The sequence below is a fragment of the Poromitra crassiceps genome, assembly GCF_964638095.1.
Source record: "Poromitra crassiceps genome assembly, chromosome: 12".
NCBI classification, from domain to species: Eukaryota; Metazoa; Chordata; class Actinopteri; order Beryciformes; family Melamphaidae; genus Poromitra; species Poromitra crassiceps.
Window position 1 is genome coordinate 26,082,935 of NC_139632.1, and position 23,364 is coordinate 26,106,298.

The 23,364-nt window shown below is 44.3% G+C and overlaps 1 protein-coding gene across 1 annotated transcript; it reads left to right on the top strand.

Moving 5' to 3' along the window:
• Positions 1-19,332: 19,332 nt before the first annotated feature.
• Positions 19,333-19,706, top strand: gng12b (guanine nucleotide binding protein (G protein), gamma 12b; the record flags this gene model as incomplete). Its single annotated transcript, XM_083646988.1, has 2 exons — positions 19,333-19,425; positions 19,581-19,706. 2 exons carry the CDS (start codon positions 19,333-19,335, stop codon positions 19,704-19,706), a joined length of 219 nt encoding a protein of 72 aa, XP_083503114.1.
• Between the last annotated feature and the right edge of the window lie 3,658 nt (positions 19,707-23,364).

Here is a 23,364-nt window from a genome sequence, read left to right on the forward strand (position 1 = left end):
AGTTACCAAACAGAAGCGTCTGGCAGCAAAGAAAGAAAGACCGAGCAGCAGTGGAGGTGTCACTCTGCCCAGAAAAATCTGCCCAGCCACTGGTTACATGCCTGAAATTCCTCCTGCAAGCTGCTTTTTCCTGTTGCCTTTTGATTCCTCCCTCCCCTCCCTCCAAGTCAGTCTAGAACACTTCTCCACCACCAGACAGCGGCAAAGGAAATATTTGTCAGTCCAGAAATAAGTTTGTTTTAATTGCATGTGTGTGCAGTTGGTGGTCTGCAGTGCAGAATGTGCCTTTGATTGATGTTGATTAGGGGCGAAACAGGCTGGTATGCTGCTCGGCATCGCACACGCGTTCCATCGGAGTTACACTGTTCTCCAAACAAACCACTGCAACCGGCCTCACATACTTTCCCTGTGAGATCCTCCTCAGCGTTTTGAATCAATACAGCATTATAATGTTCCCAACTGCACATGATTGGAAAAGGCTCAACCATCGTTCATTTCCACACACTGTAGGTTGACTCAAGTTTGAATAGCATTAATGGTGTCAACCTAAGCTTTGTGAAGGTGAATGGCTTATTCAGTTCATGTTGGCTGCCCTGCAGGTTAACGATGCCTTACAGTTGAACACACTCCCACACTGGGCAGCACTGGCTCGCTAGCCTTTTTAGGATCGACCAGCTCATTCATTTTCTCTCTCAGGTAAATGATTTACTGCAACATGATCATGTCTATTCAAAAGTGTGCTGTTTACTTTTTATTGCCAAACCATGCTATGGTAGCCTTATAAGGAAAATGAACTGTTGAGTGTTACCTCTGCAGGTAGATAAACAGACAGCCGTGACTGGACTGTGGTTGTTAGTATATGCATGCATGTGCAAGCCTATATAATATAATATAATATAATATAATATATAATATAAAAGGGTTTTTCCTGCCTTTCTGGAAGGCTTATGTGCTGGCAGCACGCCAGCACCTTGCATTATTCTCATTTGCAGCATTTTCCCTAGAAGATTTTACTTAAGAAAAAAGAAAAAGCAATTTCACATCATTTCTGACCTTTATTATTACCATATTTGTGGACAAACATATGACCATATCTGTGTACAAACATATTATCTGTTTACAAACATTTGGAAAACCCAGAGCAGATAATAAATAAACAACACACAAACATCTTAAAGACAAAAGTTGCTAAAGTAGTCCACTGGGAACCAGCATTGATTTTACATTAATTTGTCTTAGGTGGTGGCCAAAACATATTGGGTGCTGTTCCTAAGCCTTATGGTAGGGAAAACCCTGATATACTGTATACTGTAGCTCTTATACAGTGTAGCATTTGTTCTCTCTCTCTCTCTCACACACACACACACACACACAAACACACACACATATATTGCTATTATTGCGTATATGGGACTTTGTTAGGCCAGTAGATTTATAATCTGATGGCACTTGTGTTCAGAAACTGAGACAATGAGACACAAACCGATCCAGCCATCTTTAGAGTAAGATGTGATCTAGGTCCCTCATGAAAGTCAAATTCTCCATCCGCTCTCTTTCATCTTGCAGAGCCGCTTTTACCTTTAAAACCTGATGAACTCTCCCCTGTTTGCCCTGCCCTGTAGGAAAGCTGTTTGCCCTGCCCTGTAGGAAAGCTGTTTGCCCTGCCCTGTAGGAAAGCTGTTTGCCCTGCCCTGTAGGAAAGCTCTTTGCCCTGCTTGAGAAACTTTCATTTTCAGTTTACTGAAGTCACAAGACAAGATTTGGCATTTCATCCATGTGATATATTTGTAACTGTAGCTATGCCTTCATTATCTGCAGGGATCCAATTTGCTCTGACAGACAAGTAATGTCATTTAGAAATATGGACAGTCACTGCACCAAATGTTTTATTTGATTTCAATGCCTTTTTTTATTGCACAAAGAAATCTAGTCAGATGGCATCACAGCTGGGATTCAAACCAATTGGAGTTATGACTGGTACTCCTAGAAAAGTACAACAGACTACAGTGACGTCCTCATAAAGTACCCGTCAAACATCGGTATTTTTAAATTAGTGTTGGATGACAGCAGTTTTCTATGCAGCATTCTGGATGAATGGCCACATTCAGTACTACAGGAGAGCAGGTCAAGCTTTCCTATCCGGCTGATAATTTGCACTTTGCACACTGACGTTTGTGCATGGCTGCACGGTGGATTGTTGGGATGCTTTCTCATTAAGACCCATTTCATTCTTCTGCCTCTCTCAACTCAATGTGCATGCAAACTGAAAGTGGAGAGGCCCTCCAGCTTGGTAACCAGGGGCCAAAGGGCAGATTACTAATGCATTAAGGCTGCAAAGTTACAGTCAGGTGGCTTCCATCCAGACAGAGAGAAACTGCAGCTCCGGCCCACTGGCGGAGTCTCCCTAAAAGGACACTTTGGACATGGCACCCACCCCAGCAGCTTAGGTCCACTTCCCTCTCAGCTGCCTCCCCCAAAGCTGCCATTATGCCCCGTTTAGTGCTCACTCAGCTCTGGGGTGCTCCAAAGTTCACAGGAAGGAGAAGGGGGTGGAAGAATGGCTCTTGTAAGGAGTGAGGTCAGAAGGCTGTGCTTTTCCCCCAGCCCTCCCCTCATTCTCTCTCTTGTCTTTTGTTAGTGGTGATAAGCAGTCAGGTGGCAGGCAGTGAAGAGCTCTGCCTATCACTGTAGTACCACCTTCCCTCAGAAGCACGGCATGTCATGATTAGATCATCCTCCTTCACACTTTACTGTGGGAACAAGAGGATCGTTTTCTATCTCTTTTCTGTTCATTCACTCAGTGCTTGTACGCTGCCTTAAGGTATGCTACAGCACAGTATTCAGCGCTCTAGGTGATTTCTGATCTTTTTTTAAAGCCAAAACAAGTTCACATTTCAGAATGCAGAAAAGACTTGCAGTGTTGTAATCAGAAATTTTGTACAGTTGATGCGTGTGTGAGTGTGTCTGCACATGCCTGTTTGTATATGACTGTGAGTGTGTCTGCACATGCCTGTTTGTATATGATGACTGTGTGAGTGTATCTGTACATGCCTGTTTGTATATGACTGTGTGAGTGTGTCTGCACATGCCTGTTTGTATATGATGACTGTGTGAGTGTACTGCACATGCCTGTTTGTATATGATGACTGTGTGAGTGTGTCTGCACATGCCTGTTTGTATATGATGACTGTGTGAGTGTATCTGTACATGCCTGTTTGTATATGATGACTGTGTGAGTGTATCTGCACATGCCTGTTTGTATATGATGCCTCTGTGTGAGTGTGTCTGCACATGCCTGTTTGTATATGATGCCGCTGTGTGAGTGTATCTGTACATGCCTGTTTGTATATGATGCCGCTGTGTGAGTGTATCTGTACATGCCTGTTTGTATATGATGACTGTGTGAGTGTATCTGTACATGCCTGTTTGTATATGATGACTGTGTGAGTGTATCTGCACATGCCTGTTTGTATATGATGATGACTGTGTGAGTGTATCTGTACATGCCTGTTTGTATATGATGCCTGTGTGAATGTATCTGTACATGCCTGTTTGTATATGATGCCGCTGTGTGAGTGTATCTGTACATGCCTGTTTGTATATGATGCCGCTGTGTGAGTGTATCTGTACATGCCTGTTTGTATATGATGCCGCTGTGTGAGTGTATCTGTACATGCCTGTTTGTATATGATGCCTGTGTGAGTGTAGCTGCACATGCCTGTTTGTATATGATGACTGTGTGAGTGTAACTGCACATGCCTGTTTGTATATGATGCCTGTGTGAGTGTGTCTGCACATGCCTGTTTGTATATGATGACTGTGTGAGTGTATCTGTACATGCCTGTTTGTATATGATGCCTCTGTGTGAGTGTATCTGTACATGCCTGTTTGTATATGATGCCTGTGTGAGTGTGTCTGCACATGCCTGTTTGTATATGATGCCTCTGTGTGAGTGTATCTGTACATGCCTGTTTGTATATGATGCCTCTGTGTGAGTGTATCTGCACATGCCTGTTTGTATATGATGCCTGTGTGAGTGTGTCTGCACATGCCTGTTTGTATATGATGACTGTGTGAGTGTATCTGTACATGCCTGTTTGTATATGATGCCGCTGTGTGAGTGTATCTGTACATGCCTGTTTGTATATGATGACTGTGTGAGTGTATCTGCACATGCCTGTTTGTATATGATGACTGTGTGAGTGTATCTGCACATGCCTGTTTGTATATGATGCCGCTGTGTGAGTGTATCTGTACATGCCTGTTTGTATATGATGCCTGTGTGAGTGTATCTGCACATGCCTGTTTGTATATGATGCCTCTGTGTGAGTGTATCTGCACATGCCTGTTTGTATATGATGACTGTGTGAGTGTATCTGTACATGCCTGTTTGTATATGATGCCTGTGTGAGTGTATCTGTACATGCCTGTTTGTATATGATGCCTGTGTGAGTGTATCTGCACATGCCTGTTTGTATATGATGACTGTGTGAGTGTATCTGTACATGCCTGTTTGTATATGATGCCTGTGTGAGTGTATCTGTACATGCCTGTTTGTATATGATGACTGTGTGAGTGTATCTGCACATGCCTGTTTGTATATGATGACTGTGTGAGTGTATCTGTACATGCCTGTTTGTATATGATGACTGTGTGAGTGTAACTGCACATGCCTGTTTGTATATGATGCCTGTGTGAGTGTATCTGCACATGCCTGTTTGTATATGATGCCTGTGTGAGTGTATCTGTACATGCCTGTTTGTATAATGCCTGTGTGAGTGTATCTGCACATGCCTGTTTGTATATGATGCCTGTGTGAGTGCATCTGTACATGCCTGTTTGTATATGATGCCTGTGTGAGTGTATATGTACATGCCTGTTTGTATATGATGACTGTGTGAGTGTATCTGTACATGCCTGTTTGTATATGATGACTGTATGAGTGTGTCTGTACATGCCTGTTTGTATATATGATGCCTGTGTGAGTGTATCTGCACATGCCTGTTTGTATATGATGCCTGTGTGAGTGTATCTGTACATGCCTGTTTGTATAATGCCTGTGTGAGTGTATCTGCACATGCCTGTTTGTATATGATGCCTGTGTGAGTGCATCTGTACATGCCTGTTTGTATATGATGCCTGTGTGAGTGTATATGTACATGCCTGTTTGTATATGATGACTGTGTGAGTGTATCTGTACATGCCTGTTTGTATATGATGACTGTATGAGTGTGTCTGTACATGCCTGTTTGTATATATGATGCCTGTGTGAGTGTATCTGCACATGCCTGTTTGTATATGATGCCTGTGTGAGTGTGTCTGCACATGCCTGTTTGTATATGATGACTGTGTGAGTGTAACTGCACATGCCTGTTTGTATATGATGCCTGTGTGAGTGTATCTGCACATGCCTGTTTGTATATGATGCCTGTGTGAGTGTATCTGTACATGCCTGTTTGTATAATGCCTGTGTGAGTGTATCTGCACATGCCTGTTTGTATATGATGCCTGTGTGAGTGCATCTGTACATGCCTGTTTGTATATGATGCCTGTGTGAATGTATCTGCACATGCCTGTTTGTATATGATGCCTGTGTGAATGTATCTGCACATGCCTGTTTGTATATGATGCCTGTGTGAGTGTATCTGCACATGCCTGTTTGTATATGATGCCTGTGTGAGTGTATCTGCACATGCCTGTTTGTATATGATGACTGTGTGAGTGTATCTGCACATGCCTGTTTGTATATGATGCCTGTGTGAGTGTATCTGTACATGCCTGTTTGTATATGATGACTGTGTGAGTGTATCTGCACATGCCTGTTTGTATATGATGCCTGTGTGAATGTATCTGCACATGCCTGTTTGTATATGATGCCTGTGTGAGTGTATCTGCACATGCCTGTTTGTATATGATGCCTGTGTGAGTGTATCTGCACATGCCTGTTTGTATATGATGACTGTGTGAGTGTATCTGCACATGCCTGTTTGTATATGATGCCTGTGTGAGTGTATCTGCACATGCCTGTTTGTATATGATGACTGTGTGAGTGTATCTGCACATGCCTGTTTGTATATGATGCCTGTGTGAATGTATCTGCACATGCCTGTTTGTATATGATGCCTGTGTGAGTGTATCTGCACATGCCTGTTTGTATATGATGACTGTGTGAGTGTATCTGTACATGCCTGTTTGTATGACTGTGTGAGTGTATCTGCACATGCCTGTTTGTATATGATGACTGTGTGAGTGTGTCTGCACATGCCTGTTTGTATATGATGACTGTGTGAGTGCATCTGTACATGCCTGTTTGTATGACTGTGTGAGTGTATCTGCACATGCCTGTTTGTATATGATGACTGTGTGAGTGTGTCTGCACATGCCTGTTTGTATATGATGACTGTGTGAGTGCATCTGCACATGCCTGTTTGTATGACTGTGTGAGTGTATCTGCACATGCCTGTTTGTATGACTGTGTGAGTGTATCTGTACATGCCTGTTTGTATGACTGTGTGAGTGTATCTGTACATGCCTGTTTGTATGACTGTGTGAGTGTATCTGTACATGCCTGTTTGTTTGACTGTGTGAGTGTATCTGTACATGCCTGTTTGTTTGACTGTGTGAGTGTATCTGTACATGCCTGTTTGTTTGACTGTGTGAGTGTATCTGTACATGCCTGTTTGTTTGACTGTGTGAGTGTATCTGTACATGCCTGTTTGTATGACTGTGTGAGTGTATCTGCACATGCCTGTTCATTCTTTTGTCTCTGCATGTCTGCCCACAATCCATTTCAACACTGGAATGACGTGTCATCAGTTCTGCCCTCTTTCATGTTGACATCTTTACTGCACTGCAGCTCATATTTGCAGCTTTGCTCATTGTTACTGTGGCTGAAGTAATTTGGGAGCTGTTTTTTGTTTTGCTCATGCTTCCCTAATTGGCTAAAACATATGAAATATTTTGCATCACATGATGTTGTTCGCCTACAGCATCATTCAATAAGTTACAAGTAGTACAACCATTACAAATACAAAAGTCCTTGTATCCATTACATTCAATCCAAGGTTTTCTGCTTTGTCTACACACTGCTTTGTCCCGAGACAGGTTTGTGTGTGTGTGTGTGTGTGTGTGTGTGTGTGTGTGTGTGTGTGTGTGTGTGTGTGTGTGTGTGTGTGTGTGTGTGTGTGTGTGTGTGTGTGTGTGTGTGTGTGTGTGTGTGTGTGTGTGTGTGTCATAGGGAAATGGGGGAAAGGTGAGAGCACTGTGTTGGTAACCTTGAAGGAATTGTAAGGTAATGTCAACTTTCCATGTGACAGGCTGGGAAAGTGCAAAGTATAGTTGCTGATGTTTGCCCTCATAAAGCACGTTGGCCTCTTGGATTGACATCATCCAGTTTGCCACACAGTGCTGTTTGCACCCAACATGGCTGCTTTCACACAGTGCTGTTTGCACCCAACATGGCTGCTTTCACACGGTGCTGTTTGCACCCAACATGGCTGCTTTCACACAGTGCTGTTTGCACCCAACATGGCTGCTTTCACACGGTGCTGTTTGCACCCAACATGGCTGCTTTCACACAGTGCTGTTTGCACCCAACATGGCTGCTTTCACACAGTGCTGTTTGCACCCAACATGGCTGCTTTCACACAGTGCTGTTTGCACCCAACATGGCTGCTTTTGAAAGAGGTGAACGAGCCAGAGATATTCGGTGTGTGTTGCTGCAGTGACGCTAGGTTCGCTGGGACTAAATGATGTTAACCCAGGAAAATGATATAGTGCAGTAAAGTGCAGTAAAGTGCACACTGATATAGTGCAGTAAAGTGCACACTGATATAGTGCAGTAAAGTGCAGTAAAGTGCACACTGATGCAGTAAAGTGCACACCAGGGACGGACTGGGATTATTAATTCAGGCCGGGCATTAGATACCAAGCAGGCCATGCCGATACGGGCTGACGCGCGTAAAATTTGGGCCGTTTGAAGCCCAATTTGGGCCGTTTGAAGCCAGATTTGGGCCGTTTGAAGCCCAATTTGGGCTGAGTCCAATTTTACAATGAGATGCACCCACTTTAACCCTAAATAAAGTAATAAAACCACTAGTAAACCAGTAGGCGGCGCCTGGCCTGCTGTTCAGTGAGTGGCCTGACTGGGGGCACCAAATTGTTTTTTTTGTTTTTTGCAGGCCAGGCCAGGCCAGGCCACCGGGCATTTGCCCGACATGCCCGATTATGCAGTCCGCGCCTGGTGCACACTGATATAGTGCAGTAAAGTGCAGTAAAGTGTACACTGATATAGTGCAGTAAAGTGCACACTGATATAGTGCAGTAAAGTTCAGTAAAGTGCACACTGATATAGTTCAGTAAAGTGCACAGTGATATAGTGCAGTAAAGTGCACACTGATATAGTGCAGTAAAGTGCACACTGATATAGTGCAGTAAAGTGCACACTGATATAGTGCAGTAAAGTTCAGTAAAGTGCACACTTGTATAGTGCAGTAAAGTGCACACTGATATAGTGCAGTAAAGGTCAGTAAAGTGCACACTTGTATAGTGCAGTAAAGTGCACACTGATATAGTGCAGTAAAGTGCACACTGATATAGTGCAGTAAAGTGCACACTGATATAGTGCAGTAAAGTGCACACTGATATAGTGCAGTAAAGTTCAGTAAAGTGCACACTTGTATAGTGCAGTAAAGTGCACACTGATATAGTGCAGTAAAGTGCACACTGATATAGTGCAGTAAAGTGCACACTGATATAGTGCAGTAAAGTGCACACTGATATAGTGCAGTAAAGTTCAGTAAAGTGCACACTTGTATAGTGCAGTAAAGTGCACACTGATATAGTGCAGTAAAGTGCACACTGATATAGTGCAGTAAAGTTCAGTAAAGTGCACACTTGTATAGTGCAGTAAAGTGCACACTGATATAGTGTAGTAAAGTGCACACTGATATAGTGCAGTAAAGTTCAGTAAAGTGCACACTTGTATAGTGCAGTAAAGTGCACATTTGTATAGTGCAGTAAAGTGCACACTGATATAGTGCAGTAAAGTTCACACTGATATAGGGCAGTGAAGTGCACACATGTTGTTCCCAGTCCAAATAATTTGCCCTGCAGAGCAATCCCTTTGCTTCAGCTTTTTCTGCAGCCTATTTTCTCCTACACAGCTGTGAGTATTCTCTCACAGTTACAACTGAAAAGACCTCATTTTCATGCACAGAGAAGTCGCTGCTCAGCAAGATAGAGCAATTTTCATAATGAGATAGTTGTGCTGTGGGTTATTGTGGGGAATGACAGGGTGCTGCGCTTGCTTGGGGAGGGTAAAGCGCTGGATTATTGTAACAATGAGAGCTGTGACTTGGTTGTTTGCTGCCATGTGAGAGAGGCTAAAGGTAGTGTGAGAATGAGAGACTGTGGGTTTACTGAATTCCTATCCAGTGAGCTGAGCGTTGGCTTCTGTCTAGACAAAGCTCAGTTGTCGGGGAGACCCGTGCAGATCCAGGACTGCCCCCGGGCACCAGGAAGTATCGGTGGGAGAGGGGACTTTTTCATTCTGTTAACGTCTCCCTCCTTGGGGGATTTGAACAAAACTGCTGCAAGCTCTTTTTTTTGGTGGTGGGAGTTTTTCTCCCATGACAGGGTGGAGACAGCTTGCTGCATTCTGCAGCGCTGATATCAATGGTGTCAAGATTTCACTTCTTTCAAGTCTCCCACTCAACAGGAAATGGTAGCCTGGCCCCCACCTTGCACAGCAAGCGTTTACCAGAACGACCGCGGTCTCGGACTGGCGTCAGTCCAAGCTTTGCACACATTCAGATGCATTCACTAGTGTTTGAGGAGGAGGGAATCAAATGAAACTTGTGTCACGTGCAGAAACACAGAAACACAGACAGGCACACACACACACACACACACACAGATTCAATCATCCACTGTCATAGCCATCTACTTTAGGACAGACTTGGGCATTATGCTGCCCGGGGGCCCGAACTGGCCTTCATGATGGTTCTGCCTGGCCCGGGAGGTCTAAGACAAACCACACCATTTTACTTATGAAGCTAAAAAAAGAGGAGAGAATTAGATGACCTAAATTGGCTGTTTGGGGTGAATTTCAATATAATAAATGCTGAAGAATAAATGCACAGTATATATTTTCTATCATTTAATCTAGTGATCAAATTAGAGGTCACAGCATGACAATATTTTTTTGGCGCCCAGCAACAATCTGGGTTCCTCATGCGTCTCCTCCCCCCACAAGAAAAATAATTGCCCACGCCTGCTTTTTAGGAGTTAGTTCAGTTAGGAGTTTTGACCTCGTGACTCCCGAGCACAGAAGCAGTTAGAGTTAAGAAACCGACGCTCTCAGCTGGTGGAGCCACTTGCTATGGCTGTATTGTCTTTGACTGGACTGTGTGCAGCAGATAAGGCAGACAGGACGGCTCACACACTGGAGCGGATCAGGCAGCAGACAGGGTTGACTGAGGGCTCATTAAGTGTTATGAGCAGCCGCTCCCTCAGGGCTCCCTCCTGGAGCCATGCACACGCTCCGTCTGAGCCCACACAGTCTCTTGCTCTCACAGGACTTTTTTTTTTGGTGATGACAGCAAATGTATTCGCTGTTTTCAATATCTGCGTTAAGATCACGCAGTCTGGAAAACAACAGGAACAGACGTCCCCCAAATGTATTTTACATTGAGGAAAAAAAACTGGATGGAGGACTGCTCTGTATCTCTTCCAAAGCAAATGTTCTGCACACTAGTTGGCAGATTTCAAAAGAGTCTGTTAAAAGATCTGGCGCTCCAAAGCTTTTTCTTATTTATTTTTTATTGCACTTGTTCAAAGTGAGCATGCAGCATGCAGCAGGTTTGCATGACTAAAGCGCCTTGGTCCGTATGTGAGCGTTTATGTATTAATAGAAGCAGCTGCTGGTGCATTTGGTTGCATCTGGCCAAGCAGACTTCTCTCTCTCTGTCTCTGCCTTCTCGCTGTCTTCCACGTCAAATCAAAGCCGTCTCTCACAACGGCCAGCCTGCAGAGGCACAGAGCCACCGTCTGTGGAGAACAATCTGTGTGAAGGAGCGTGGCGTTGGAGATGATGTGAGCACATGCGTGATGATGTGTCGTACAGGAGAGAGCAGCACCTGGTTCAGGGCTTTTTAGGTGCTTGTCCTGCATTGACTTCCTATAGCACATGAAAGGAGAGGAGCCCGCACTTCAAAGAGAAGCTTAATCCAGTGGATGTTACTCACTATACCTCTGTACAGGGCGTATGTGTGTGTGTGTGTGTGTGTGTGTGTGTGTGTGTGTGTGTGTGTGTGTGTGTGTGTGTGTGTGTGTGTGCGTGTGTGCGTGTGTGTGTGTGTGTGTGTGTGTGTGTGTGTGTGTGTGTGCGTGCGTGCGTGCATGCGTGTGCGTGCATGCATGGGTGTGTGTGTAAGAGGCCATAGATGAACATATTTCTCGGGGAATCAAAAGCATATTACTCAGAGCTTTGAAGTTTTAATGACTGCCACTGCATGTGACTGGACACACACACACACACACACACGCACACGCACGCACACACACACACACACACACACACACACACACACAAAGGAACCTGTTTTTCTGCACGTGGGGCCCAGGTGGGTAGAGAGGAGAGGACAGAGACTGTGAGTGAGAATCCGTTGTCCCATACCTGACCTCGCCCTCTGCACCAGTGTTGCGTGGCCTCCAGTGCTAGAAGGAGAGGAACAGTGAGGGGATGGTCTGTGTGGAGCCCAGAGAGAAACTCTCAGCCTCTGACTCAGTGTCTTGGAAGCCTCCTATCCTGTTTTAGCCAACAGCGTAAACACAACACCCTCTGTGCTCCTTTTCATGCCCCGGCTCACTTCACACCGCAGGTCTCCGCAGCCGTTTGAACAGCACCTTTGAAAATCTGTCACTCTCGTCCACCATAATGGACTACAGACGGGGGAGGTTACAGCATTACTCATATCCAGTTTGTCTCCAGCGAGTATACGCGCTGCGACACTGTCTGCTGGTGCTGCTTGTTTAGGCTATCTGTGGGAGGTTTTGAGAAGGAGCCTGTCTCTTAGCATGCACGCCTGACTGGCCTCTGCTTCTGGACAGTCTGGCTCCCAGATAGCATCAGGCTGTGGGAGATTAGGGAGCGTGAGGGTGCAGTTAAACTTGTAAAAGCCTCCGACTGCTGTTCTGGTGCCTCTGTTCTGCACAATGGCCCCAGCAGCAGCCGCGAGTGTGGCACAATGCTGATAGCATGTCTGCATTGTCACCATGCCTCTCTAACGTGCCTGAGCCAGAGAGCTTATTGTAGAGTCAGCCACAGATCCCCGGCCCTGTGGAGCCTGGCGGGGCTGTTGCCAAGCAGTTTAGCAGTGCAAAGCACAGATAATGTTGCTGCTGCTTACTCTCCCATGGCCCAGTGCTTTGGGAGCTGGCAAGCTCACGAATCAACTAATCATTTAGGCTAACGGCACTCGGCCAACTCGGCCTTATCCCAATCAGTCACTGAACGACACCTCTATAATTCATGAACAAAGAGCATCTCGGTGTGTGTATTTTGTTGAGCTGTTACACTATGAATGTAACTACTGTAGTTACTGTAATGGTGCATCATATTTTACTCGCTTTAGAGAAAGACTTTATATCACACACAGACCGTTTGTTCCATTGTGAAGTGCAGAAATGCACACTCAATCAACCAATTTTATATTTATATAGCGCCAAATCATAACAAGAGTTATCTCAAGGCGCTTTACAAATAGAGCAGGTAGAAGACCAGGCTCTTTATTTTAGACCCAACAATTGAAACAATTCTCACGTGCACTGGTGACTTTACTGCAGGTCATGTGACAACTGAAACATCTCCGCTACAACAGCATGCACTTGGCGGTGGAAAGGAAAAAGAGCCCTTTAACGGGGGAGAAACCTTGAGCAGACGTGAGTCTTGGTGGGCGTTCATCTGCCATGAGCACTTCAAGATTATTTAATAGCCGTAGTAAACATGTTACAAATGAGGAATTTGTCTTTGTATAGTATTATGCAGCGCAGCGATCACAGCAATACAAAACATGGAGCAGACAGAAAGATCATCTTCAAATGATGAATTATAAAGTGCAAAGTAACAGATCTTTAAAATGACATAGTGTAGTCCATATAAATGTCCATTCAATAAGTCCATGCACAATCTCCAGTAAATCCTTAAGTGATGTATAAAGGGCGGAGGGGGGTTCTGTCTGTGGGAGAATATCCATGTAGAATGTCAAGTAAAGCCCTTTAAGTGTGTGGGATCATGTCCATGGGGGGGGGGGGGGGTCCAATCATTGCAGAGCGAGATTGCTCAGGGAGCGTGGGGGGGGGTGGAGACCTGATTTTCGGGGGCTTTGGGGGCACATTGAAGAGGCGGATAGCAGTTGCTGTCTCTGTGACGGGGTTCTGGTACTGCAAGACACCAGTCTTCTGCCATGGGGGAGGACCCTGAAGAGTTTATCTCCTGGATGGGTGGCGTCGACCATAATCTTCTGAGACCGGTTTAGCATCCTGGCAGAGTGTAGGTCCTGAATGGATGTCAGACTACACCCGACCACCTTTTCAACTCGGCGGATGATGCGCTGCAGTCTGGAGATGTCCTTGTGGGCAGCAGCAGCATACCAATTGGTGAGGATGGACTCGGCGGTGGAGGTGTAGAAGAGTGCCAATGCTGGTACCTTGAATTCCCTCATCTGCCGAAGAAAGTACATCTTCTGTTGTGACTTGTTGGTGAGAGCTTTGATGTTCGACTCCCATTTCAGGGGCACGGTGGCGCAGTGGTAGCGATGTCGCCTCACAGCTAGGTCCTGTGTTCGATTCCCGCCTGTTATGCTGTGGGTCCCCCCCCCCCATGCCTTCAGTGCCTACTGCCCAGGTGGGCTATCTCGTGAAAGGGCCTTTCTGTGTGGAGTTTGCATGTTCTCGCCGTGCTCCCCTGGGGGTTCATCCATAACATCAATATGAACCCCCCACTAAAAAAACATGCAGGAGATCGTCGTCGCCTGACCAACGACGGCTGAGAGGAAGTTGGTTCCCGGGCGCCGAGGGGAAAAAGCTGCCCACCACTCGTGGCCTGCGCTGAAGAGGAAGGACAAGCCTGGATGGGAGAAATGTGGAGAGCACATTTCATGGCGCCTCTGTAAACTCTGTGTGTGTGTGTGTGTGTGTGTGTGTGTGTGTGTGTGTGTGTGTGTGTGTGTGTGTGTGTGTGTGTGTGTGTGTGTGTGTGTGTGTGTGTGTGTGTGTGTGTGTGTGTGTGTGTGTGTGTGTCGGCGCCTGCATGCGTTGTGGTGATCACAATAAGGACGGGCTTGTCCGTCCTGGGTTAGGTCCCGGCTGATTAGGACTCTACAGTGTTGACTGGGGAGTCACCCAGGGTGATGGGGGAAGGTGGGGCTGCGCTTTTCCTGTAGTCCACAACCATCTCCACTGTCTTTTGAGCATTGAGCTCCAGGTTGTTTGATTGCACCAGGTCGTCAGGTGGTCAATCTCCTGCCTGTACTCAGACTCGTCTCCATTTGAGATCAGCCCTATGAGGGTGGTGTCATCTGTGAATTTCAGGAGCTTGATGGACTTATGGCTGGAGGCTCAGTTGCTGGTGTACAGGGAGAAGTATGGAGAGAGGATGCTGACCTGGGCAGCTCCGGTGCTGATGGTCCGGGAGTCAGTGATATGCTTCCCCAGCCTTACATGCTGCTTCCGGTTCATTAGGAAGTCTGTGGAGTGGACCACCTGTAGATGGACTCAGGCACGCCCAGCTGGAAGAGCTTCTCATGCAGTAAGTTCGGGATGATCGTGTCGAAGGCCGAGCTAAAATCCACAAACAGGACCCTGGCATAGGTTCCTGTGGTGTCCAGGTGTGCGAAAATGTAGTGGTTAGTCTTAGCAGCCACTGATTTTAATCAGATGAAAGTGATTTCTTTGTATGACTGTTAGGGCACCTGGTCTAAGCAGCGATTACACCTACACACCACAGGGTAATCCATGCTGTTATAGACTCCTCACAACCTCTTTCTCAGTACTGTGGAAACCCACCTGTGCAAACTTCACAGCCAAATGTCTGTGGTGAGACTACAAATATGAATGTCTTTCATATCAATGGTTTCAGTGTGCCACATGCTTACATGGCATTAGTACACATACTAACCTCATGGCCAGAGACGCAGTTTGGATGCAGACTGCAGAGAAAGGCATTTCAGACATTCTTTTAGATGGCTTTTTAAAGGTTTTTTTAAGGTATAGCAAAGGTATAGCACCCCCTGTGGTGCCACAATTCCCTGCTACTGGCTTTTGTTTATGTTGGTGTTTGTTTTGTTGTTTTGTTTTGTTGTTGTTGGATGTGGAGATGCTTCTCCATAAGAAAGTCAAGCATGCCATGTATACGTATAAACAAAAAATAAATAAATAAATACATGTCTGATTGTTGTAGGGCCTGGCTGCCTCAGGGCATTAAAGCTAGAGGCAGCATGTTGTGTGTATTTATCAAGTGAGAACGTTACAATCCCACTGAACTGGCAGGAGTCCCCTAGAGGTGACCATGCCTTGGCCTCAGCTACCCAGGCACAGGGGCTTATTTGAAAGGCAGCACGTTTGAGGTCAGGGACCTGACTGGATCAGAGCAGAGCTGCACAGCAAAGCCTGTGTGCCCAAAGCACAGGGAAGAACTGATACTGCTGCAAGTGTGTGTGTGTGTTCTAGCCTCATCCAGCTCTGCCAGCCAGGCTCACCACTGGGTAGGTGCCACGTGCCATCTGGCATGTCCCACCTGAGAGAAGAGTCTCCAGTCTCCTCCTCCATCATTGCCTGAATGTGGTTGTGGCAAAACACAGCTGCCAAAAGCTGTGTTTTGCCACCCATTCACATAGTGGACAACAAGTACACTGCTCATGGATATACAAATTACATTTTTAAAGAGCTTCAAATATTTTCCTTATCCATCTGACTGGATTTTATGTGGCGGACTGTATTCCAGATGAGGAGGACAAAATCTTGTCTTTCTTATTCATTACTAGTTCAAATCTCCATGAATGGTGGATGGAATGGCGCGGCCCAGCACGTAACAGGATGTGAGTTGCCAGAACTGCATGAACTGTATAACCAGCGGTGCCTCAGGAGGTCCCTGAAGATCATCAAAGACACAAACCATCCCCACAACAGCCTGTTCTCCCTGTTACCCTCAGGGAGGAGATACAGGGTTCCAAAAGCACGCACAAATCGCTTGAGGAACAGTTTCTTCCCGCAGGCCACGAGACTCCTTAACATACACAAATAGTGTAGTAGCCGTACTGTACCGTACTGTAGCTGCTACCATTACGTATGTCTAATGTTTAATTGTATGTTTAATAAGGTATATGCTATTTGCACCTGTATGTCAAATACGTCGAATTTAAAATGTTTAAGCACGTCTAAAGTATGCACATGACATGTGCACCTATGTGCAGTGAATATGCCACTGTCTCTGACTTGTCTTATCACTATACTGCCTTATTGCGTGGTGTGTCTCTTGTTGTTTTTGCACTCATATGCCCTGTTATATTTGTACTATGTTGTAAACGGAGTCCACAGCACAAGAATTTCACACGTGATACTTGTACCATGGAGTGACAATAAAAATCTTGAATCTTGAATCTTGAATCTTGAATCTTGAATCTTGAATCATAGGTGTAGGAAGTCCTCTGCTCTTCCCATCCCCTCCTTTTGTGCCGGCTGTGAAACCTGCAGGCTTTCACTGCCACTTCTGTCATCCGGACACACCGGGGCATATTAACACTACGTTTCATCAAACGCTTTGATGCTCAGAACAATAGAGGTAGTGTGGACAATAGGTGCAAACGAAGTGCCGACCCATCAAATACGAGCTAATGTAGACATGGCCTAAGTGCACAAACTCAGACTTTGCTCACATCGGGCCTTCAAAACTATATCTGTCAGTGGTCAGGCTCGTAATGTGATCAGAATTCTCAGAGTCTGGACATAATCCAGCAAAAATTTGCATGCAACCACTGTAGCGAGACAGAGGAAGAGTGGATAAGTAATTCATGCACAGATTTAAATAAATACAGACAGGAAAAAGTGTGGACATAGAGCAATATCGTCTCATCAAATGCCATCTGTAGGATTAGATCTCAAAAATGACATTGAACCCGTAGTCTTAAACTTGTAGCTTTCAAAATTGCAAAGGGATGTGGAGAACACCTAGAACTGAGTGCTGTGCTTGACTGCATTTAGGTCACTAGCAGGTCACAACAATGGCAACAGTAAAACATAAAACACTTAGCAGTGAGGTTGGCAGACAATAGCCTACTTGGAATTTAGCTTCTCTACAGCTCATTACATCTTAAGTGCCTCCTTACAAACCTATAGAGCTGCTGGCGTCACACAGTGTTCCTGCAGACGTTGGTGGGTGGGACCGGCCTGTCTCTGACGCAGCTGCTCCCCTTCCTGTGTCCACTCTTGCCTGGTCAGTGCGCTGGTCACGCAGCTGAGGCTTTAAAAACTAGAGCTGCGTCGACGACAGAGCCATGACAAACTTGCAAAATACCCTGGCTGGAACAGTGAGTGCCCAGCAAAACACCTACTAAAGCAGATGTAGTAGTGGGATTGTGTGCAATAGTACACAACAGTCCAAAAGTATAATAGTGGTTGTGGTTTGACGTCGTCGTTCAGTCTTCAGGACATCTAACTGCTAAAAACTTGTTTACAAGACTATACAAATTTTTTGCCAAGGCTATATCAAGACCAGATTGCAAAAGCCGTGCACTCATGCCATGGTTGCAGCAGCTAATCTTTGTGTTTACTTCAGTTATTTACAGAAGCCTGCGTGCACTGCCTCTATTTTTAAACCCGCTACACCATATTTAATCATTTATACTTCAGAGGGTAGCTGGTGATTCTGCTTCCTGTGTGGAGGAAGCGGAAGGGAGTGGGTGGGTGGGGGGGAGATTAGATGCATGGTCTCGTCTCTGCACTGTAGCTGTCCATGTTTCATCTCACTTCCGTTTCAGCCTGTCCCCCTCCTCCATAAAAGCCTTGACCAAAGCACCACATGTCCAGGATCATTTTCCTCAGTCCCAGAGAGCCCGGAAAGCCATGCTATGGTGTGTTTTGGTCATTCATGCCAATGCAGGGTCACATGAGCTCAAGTTGAATAATTGTTGCTTACACAGATGTGAGAAAATGATCTCTTGTTTACTGCTTTATGTATGCTTGAATACATGATGGTACTGTACTGTTTTTGCATCAGATGTTGTTGTCCTCTGGAAATCATCTCTACATGTTTCTTGAGAAAAGAGAAAAGAAACTAGATATCCCAAGTTGTAAATTCAGATGTTTCCCTGTTTTGATCCACTATTGCCGGTGTGAGAGAGGAACAGCTTCTCCTGAGAACAGACAGTATAACAACCCAGCAAGAGCAACCCAGTTTGCATACTGTGTGGATTGTGAAATACTGTACAAGTTCATGATTGGGCAACAGCATTTACGCACTTTGATTCAATTCCAGATTAAATGAACTATCACTTTTGGGAAATTGTGCAGCTAAACTTCTTAGTAACTTCACTTGTCATTGGCTGAGTTTCCGTTACTGCCATATTGTGGAAACCAAGTCTTGCAAGTGCTGTATAATGTGCTGCTTATTATTATTATTATTGTTGTTATTATTATTATCATTATTTTTTTATTATTATTATTTATTATTTACAACACTGGATTTGAAATGTGAATTTGTCTTTTGCTTTTAAAAGACAGAAAAGATAACACTCCCTACCAATGGGATACAAATGTTGTTTAGGCAATAATACACTGGACAGTAGTTTAGAGCAACGACGTGACCTCGGTATTGCTTCTTTAATCCCATCGGAAACATCTTGTTGCCAGGAAAGATCTGAGTTGATTTATTTACACAGTGGCTTTGTGGGGGCTAGCATCTACATTGGCCAAAAATACCAAGCAAATCCCCATCCCATTTAATGTAGATCAGTGTTTGTTTTGTGTTTGTCTCTGTTTTAGGCTACTGTCCTTATGCTTATGTGTTCCTGTAGGTGTACATTGTATCCGGTACTTTGTACAACCCTGTACCTTTTATGTCCTACATGTTTGTATTATGTACGCACCTTCTGTGGAAAAGAATTTCCCCTCTGAGGACAAATAAAGCGATCTGTCTGTCTGTCTGTCTGTCTGTCTGTCTGTCTGTCTGTCTATCTATCTATCTATCTATCTATCTATCTATCTATCTATCTATCTACAGTATCTATCTATCTTGTTCTGACACAGGTTTGAACACAACGCTGCCTGAAGACTGCCATGTCATCGAAAATGCAGAGCTCCAGCAGCATGGCTCACGCCAGGCGGACGGTGCAGCAGCTGAGGATAGAGGCCAGCATCGAGAGGATAAAGGTACAGCGCGGCTTTATTCTTATTCATGGTCATTCACACCTCTGAGTAGCCTACTCCTGCTATTATATGTGTGTCAGTGTGAATAGATGCATGCATGGCTGGACTGCTGTATGTGTGTCACTTGTGACTCGATGCATGGGCTGACTTCTTTGCAGGTGTCCAAGGCCTCGTCAGACCTGATGCACTACTGTGGAGAGCATGCCAAGAACGACCCGCTACTCATGGGCATCCCCGCCTCAGAAAACCCTTTCAAGGACAAGAAGCCGTGCGCTATACTGTAGTGGAACACCTCAACTCTTGCTGCTTTTTTACATTCTGATTTTGACATAGGGGAAAAAGCTGATACGTATAATACAACTTGCCTTCAGGCCAATTCCCCCCTCTACCTTTCCCCCTGCCGGGTGTGTTTTCACAACTGTGCCAGTTTGATAAGGAATGTATTCTAATCTGCCTTTCATTCACATGCCGATTACACCAAAGAGCACCGAGAGACAGCTGAGGCAGCCGGTAGAAATAAAGCTTAGCTGAAACAATGATGAATCAAAGTTTGTATGGAGGCTCAAAGGTCACTGGTGTTATCTGATGTGATCTAGAAGAGCTCTGCTGAAAAGACTCCAGTCTGGATGGGGGAGTTTCTCATCCTCTCATCATAAACATGCCCCTAAATCATTGGTCCATTCTGTGTGGTAGTCTTTCAGCGCCCTCTCTCATCAGTGTGGCCTGAGCCCGTCTGTAGGGAGCTGTTAATCTAGCTTGTGTGCTGCTGATACTGAGCACGTCTCAATGTAAATGGCTCTGAAGATAACAACGCCCTGTCGTTGGACAAGTAAACCATGCTGTCCCTCAGAGGAGGAGGAAATGGAAAGGGGAAAGGTCCGTTGCCTCTGGTCAAACCACAGTCAGAAAACACTATTGTCACAGTTACCCCCCCCCCCCCCCCATTTTAAGGTTAGGGTTGGACAACTTTCTCCACTTAGGTTAAGGGAGGGCATAGGTATACATTTAGCTTTCAAGATGAACAGTTTGAGTTCTGACGTGAACATAAGAACATCTTGGCATGTGTTTATTTGACCAATTCTGTTTATATGTAGACTATGATTTTTATTGTAGATGTTCTATTGCAAGTCTAAAATAGTGTAGTGTGCAGATATTGCCTGGCTCCAGACCTTCAAACCCGCACACACACTCCAGCCAGTTGGCTGCCTCTGAATAAGGAAATGGGAGTGTAATGAGTTGACATTTCAGTCTGATATCAGGCACATAATATTGTGTTGGTCCAAGATTCTTTTTTTCTTTTCCTAGCTAGCTACATCCATGACATCTATATCTGCTTCATGATAGAGTTTCATAATTGCATCTATTTATATCAAATGCAAAGCTGTCGGATGTGGTAAAGCATGCTCACTGTCTGAACAATGTCTCTAAATTGTGATGTTGGTAAATACCTGATGGATAGATTCACCCTGGCGTTTTTTTTTACTAATTTTGTCATGCATTTGCCTTAGAAATGTATGTTACTTTGAATACGACGCTTCTCTTGTTAATGACACACACTATAGATAAAGTAGCAATATTAAACATTGTGCAAGATGTGACCTTGACAAAAAACATATTTCTAACGAGGCCATAATTGCTGAAAGAGAGATTCAAGATCTATCTGTGCCATTCAATTAGATCTACTACCACAACGCCCCCCACACACACACACACCATTTTTTCTTTTCTTTTTTTGCCAGCGGTTTCTCGATTTCCTCTCTGAAGAGCTTGGGCTAATCAGAGATGTTACCATTCAGGCACATTGAAACCTGTGAACATGTGATGACTGTTATGATCTTTTGACTTCTAAGCATTCCATGTTTACAACTGCTCTACTCACACTTGCTACCAAAAGCAATTTATTTCAATTCTGTTATGTATGTGTATGACTGGGAGTGTAGACCTGTGAGTTTATCTGTAATGTTATTAGCATTTGTGTATTTTGTGCTCATGGCAACTCATTCTGCAACTTAACCAGCCAGGGCCTTAATGAAGTATTCCTGCTTCAACCTCTTTACCTTTTAGTCACAAATGGCTGATACATGTACTGTGAAAATAACAATGGCTCTTCTGGTGAAGGGAGTATTATCTTAATATAGACTTTAGACTTAGCATATTTCAACATGACTAATGTTAACTAATAACTAAGTAAACAGTGCTACCTGTTGCTAAATATTGTAGTATTTGTCTCCATGTACAATGTGCTTGCTTGAAATTGTTGGTTGTACTTAACGGGTTTGTACTGATTCAATCAAATCTAAACTCAATATTTGTGCTTTACCTCTTTAATTGGCCCTTTGAATTACAACTTTTTGTTTGCGTAGTTGCTGTATTTGGTTGAGAGTGTTTGTTTTTTTAGAAAGTGTCTATTGTATGTGATTTCTCACACATTACACGGTTAGTGTTTAAATCTAAGTGGTACTGTAAGTAGCAAATTATGTCTGTGTTTGGTAAACACTAATTAATGTATTGAAAACAAGTTGTTTACATTTTTCATGTATGTAAAATAAAAGATAGTACATGCTAAAATGTATTTGACGCTATTACTTTTAATATTCCTAGATTCTAAACTGTGATGTCACAAAGACACAGAACCCAGAGCTACTCCATTGACAATCACTGTCAATCAACTGACTATGAGCTCACAGACCATTAAGTCATCTTATATCCAAATGAGCTTCAACTCATTATCGTCTTTAGTGTTATGAAGCAGATATTGTGCCCTCTAACTGTCAGTGGACTGCTTCCAGGATTTGTTTTGTGATAATCCTCTAGCTAGACTCTTGACTCTTGTTCCTTGCCTTGCTCGTGTTTACATGTCAAGAAGAAACTCGGGGTCCCCACAGGTCATGGAATTGTGAAATAATGGAATTTGGCAAATCCTGCTATTCCAGATAGCAGCTATCTGATAGCCGAAGTCAAGTATTTTGTGTCGGAATGTCAGAGATGTTTACATACAGTAAACAAACAAACAAAAAAGTATTTGGTATCTTCCCCTTTCTATACAACTATGTGCTCGGACACCTGACACTGCAGTTCAATGTTCACGCAGGGGGGTTACTATTTAGTCTACTTTAAATTTCATTCGATATTGTGTATAATACTGATTGTGTTTGTAATTGTGTTTAGTATGTAATTTAGTTCATTGCACATAGATACATTATTGGAACATTATGCAGAGTTTTTTTTATAGTTATAAATGATTTTTTAAATTATGCAGAGTAGGTAATGGAAACGTTGGTGTTTGGTCAGGGGAAAGTAAAGGAATTTAACCAGAGAGGGAACACTGTATCCAATATTGTAAGAATACCATGAATAGGGAGGATTTTCACTTATAACAGCATAGAGTTAGCAGTTTACAGACAACAAATAATGCTTGAGTTGATAGACAACATATTATAGCAACACATTCTTGTGCAAACAAAGAAGGAGATGCCGATTCAATCAAAATGGTAAACTAACCTGATTTGCACTCACTAGTGCCTTGGTAGAATTACCCCCTTATGATTGCTTTAACTGGCCCTGTTGTCAACACTTTAGCACCTGGCTGTTGAAAGTGATGCACATAGGCTATAGCATAATGCTATCTTGCTATGTGTAATCATGGAATAAGTGGCCATATTCCAGCAAGTGGCTTTATCTCTCTTGTGTAAGGTCAGGAGCATGTAAACATTCTTGTTTGCTCTAATTTCGGTGTGACTGTGTTTCCATGGCCCCAAGGCAAGGCCTGGCCCCTATGCAGTAATATATGGCTCTGAGCAGCCCTTCCTCTCCTCTCTCGCTCACCACAGGTGTGATGTTACACCGAGAATCAGGTCAGGCCATATTTGTTGGCCCACATTGATGTAATCCTCACTTGAGTCAGATGATGGATAGGACTGGCTTTGTGGCAGTGGCATGTGT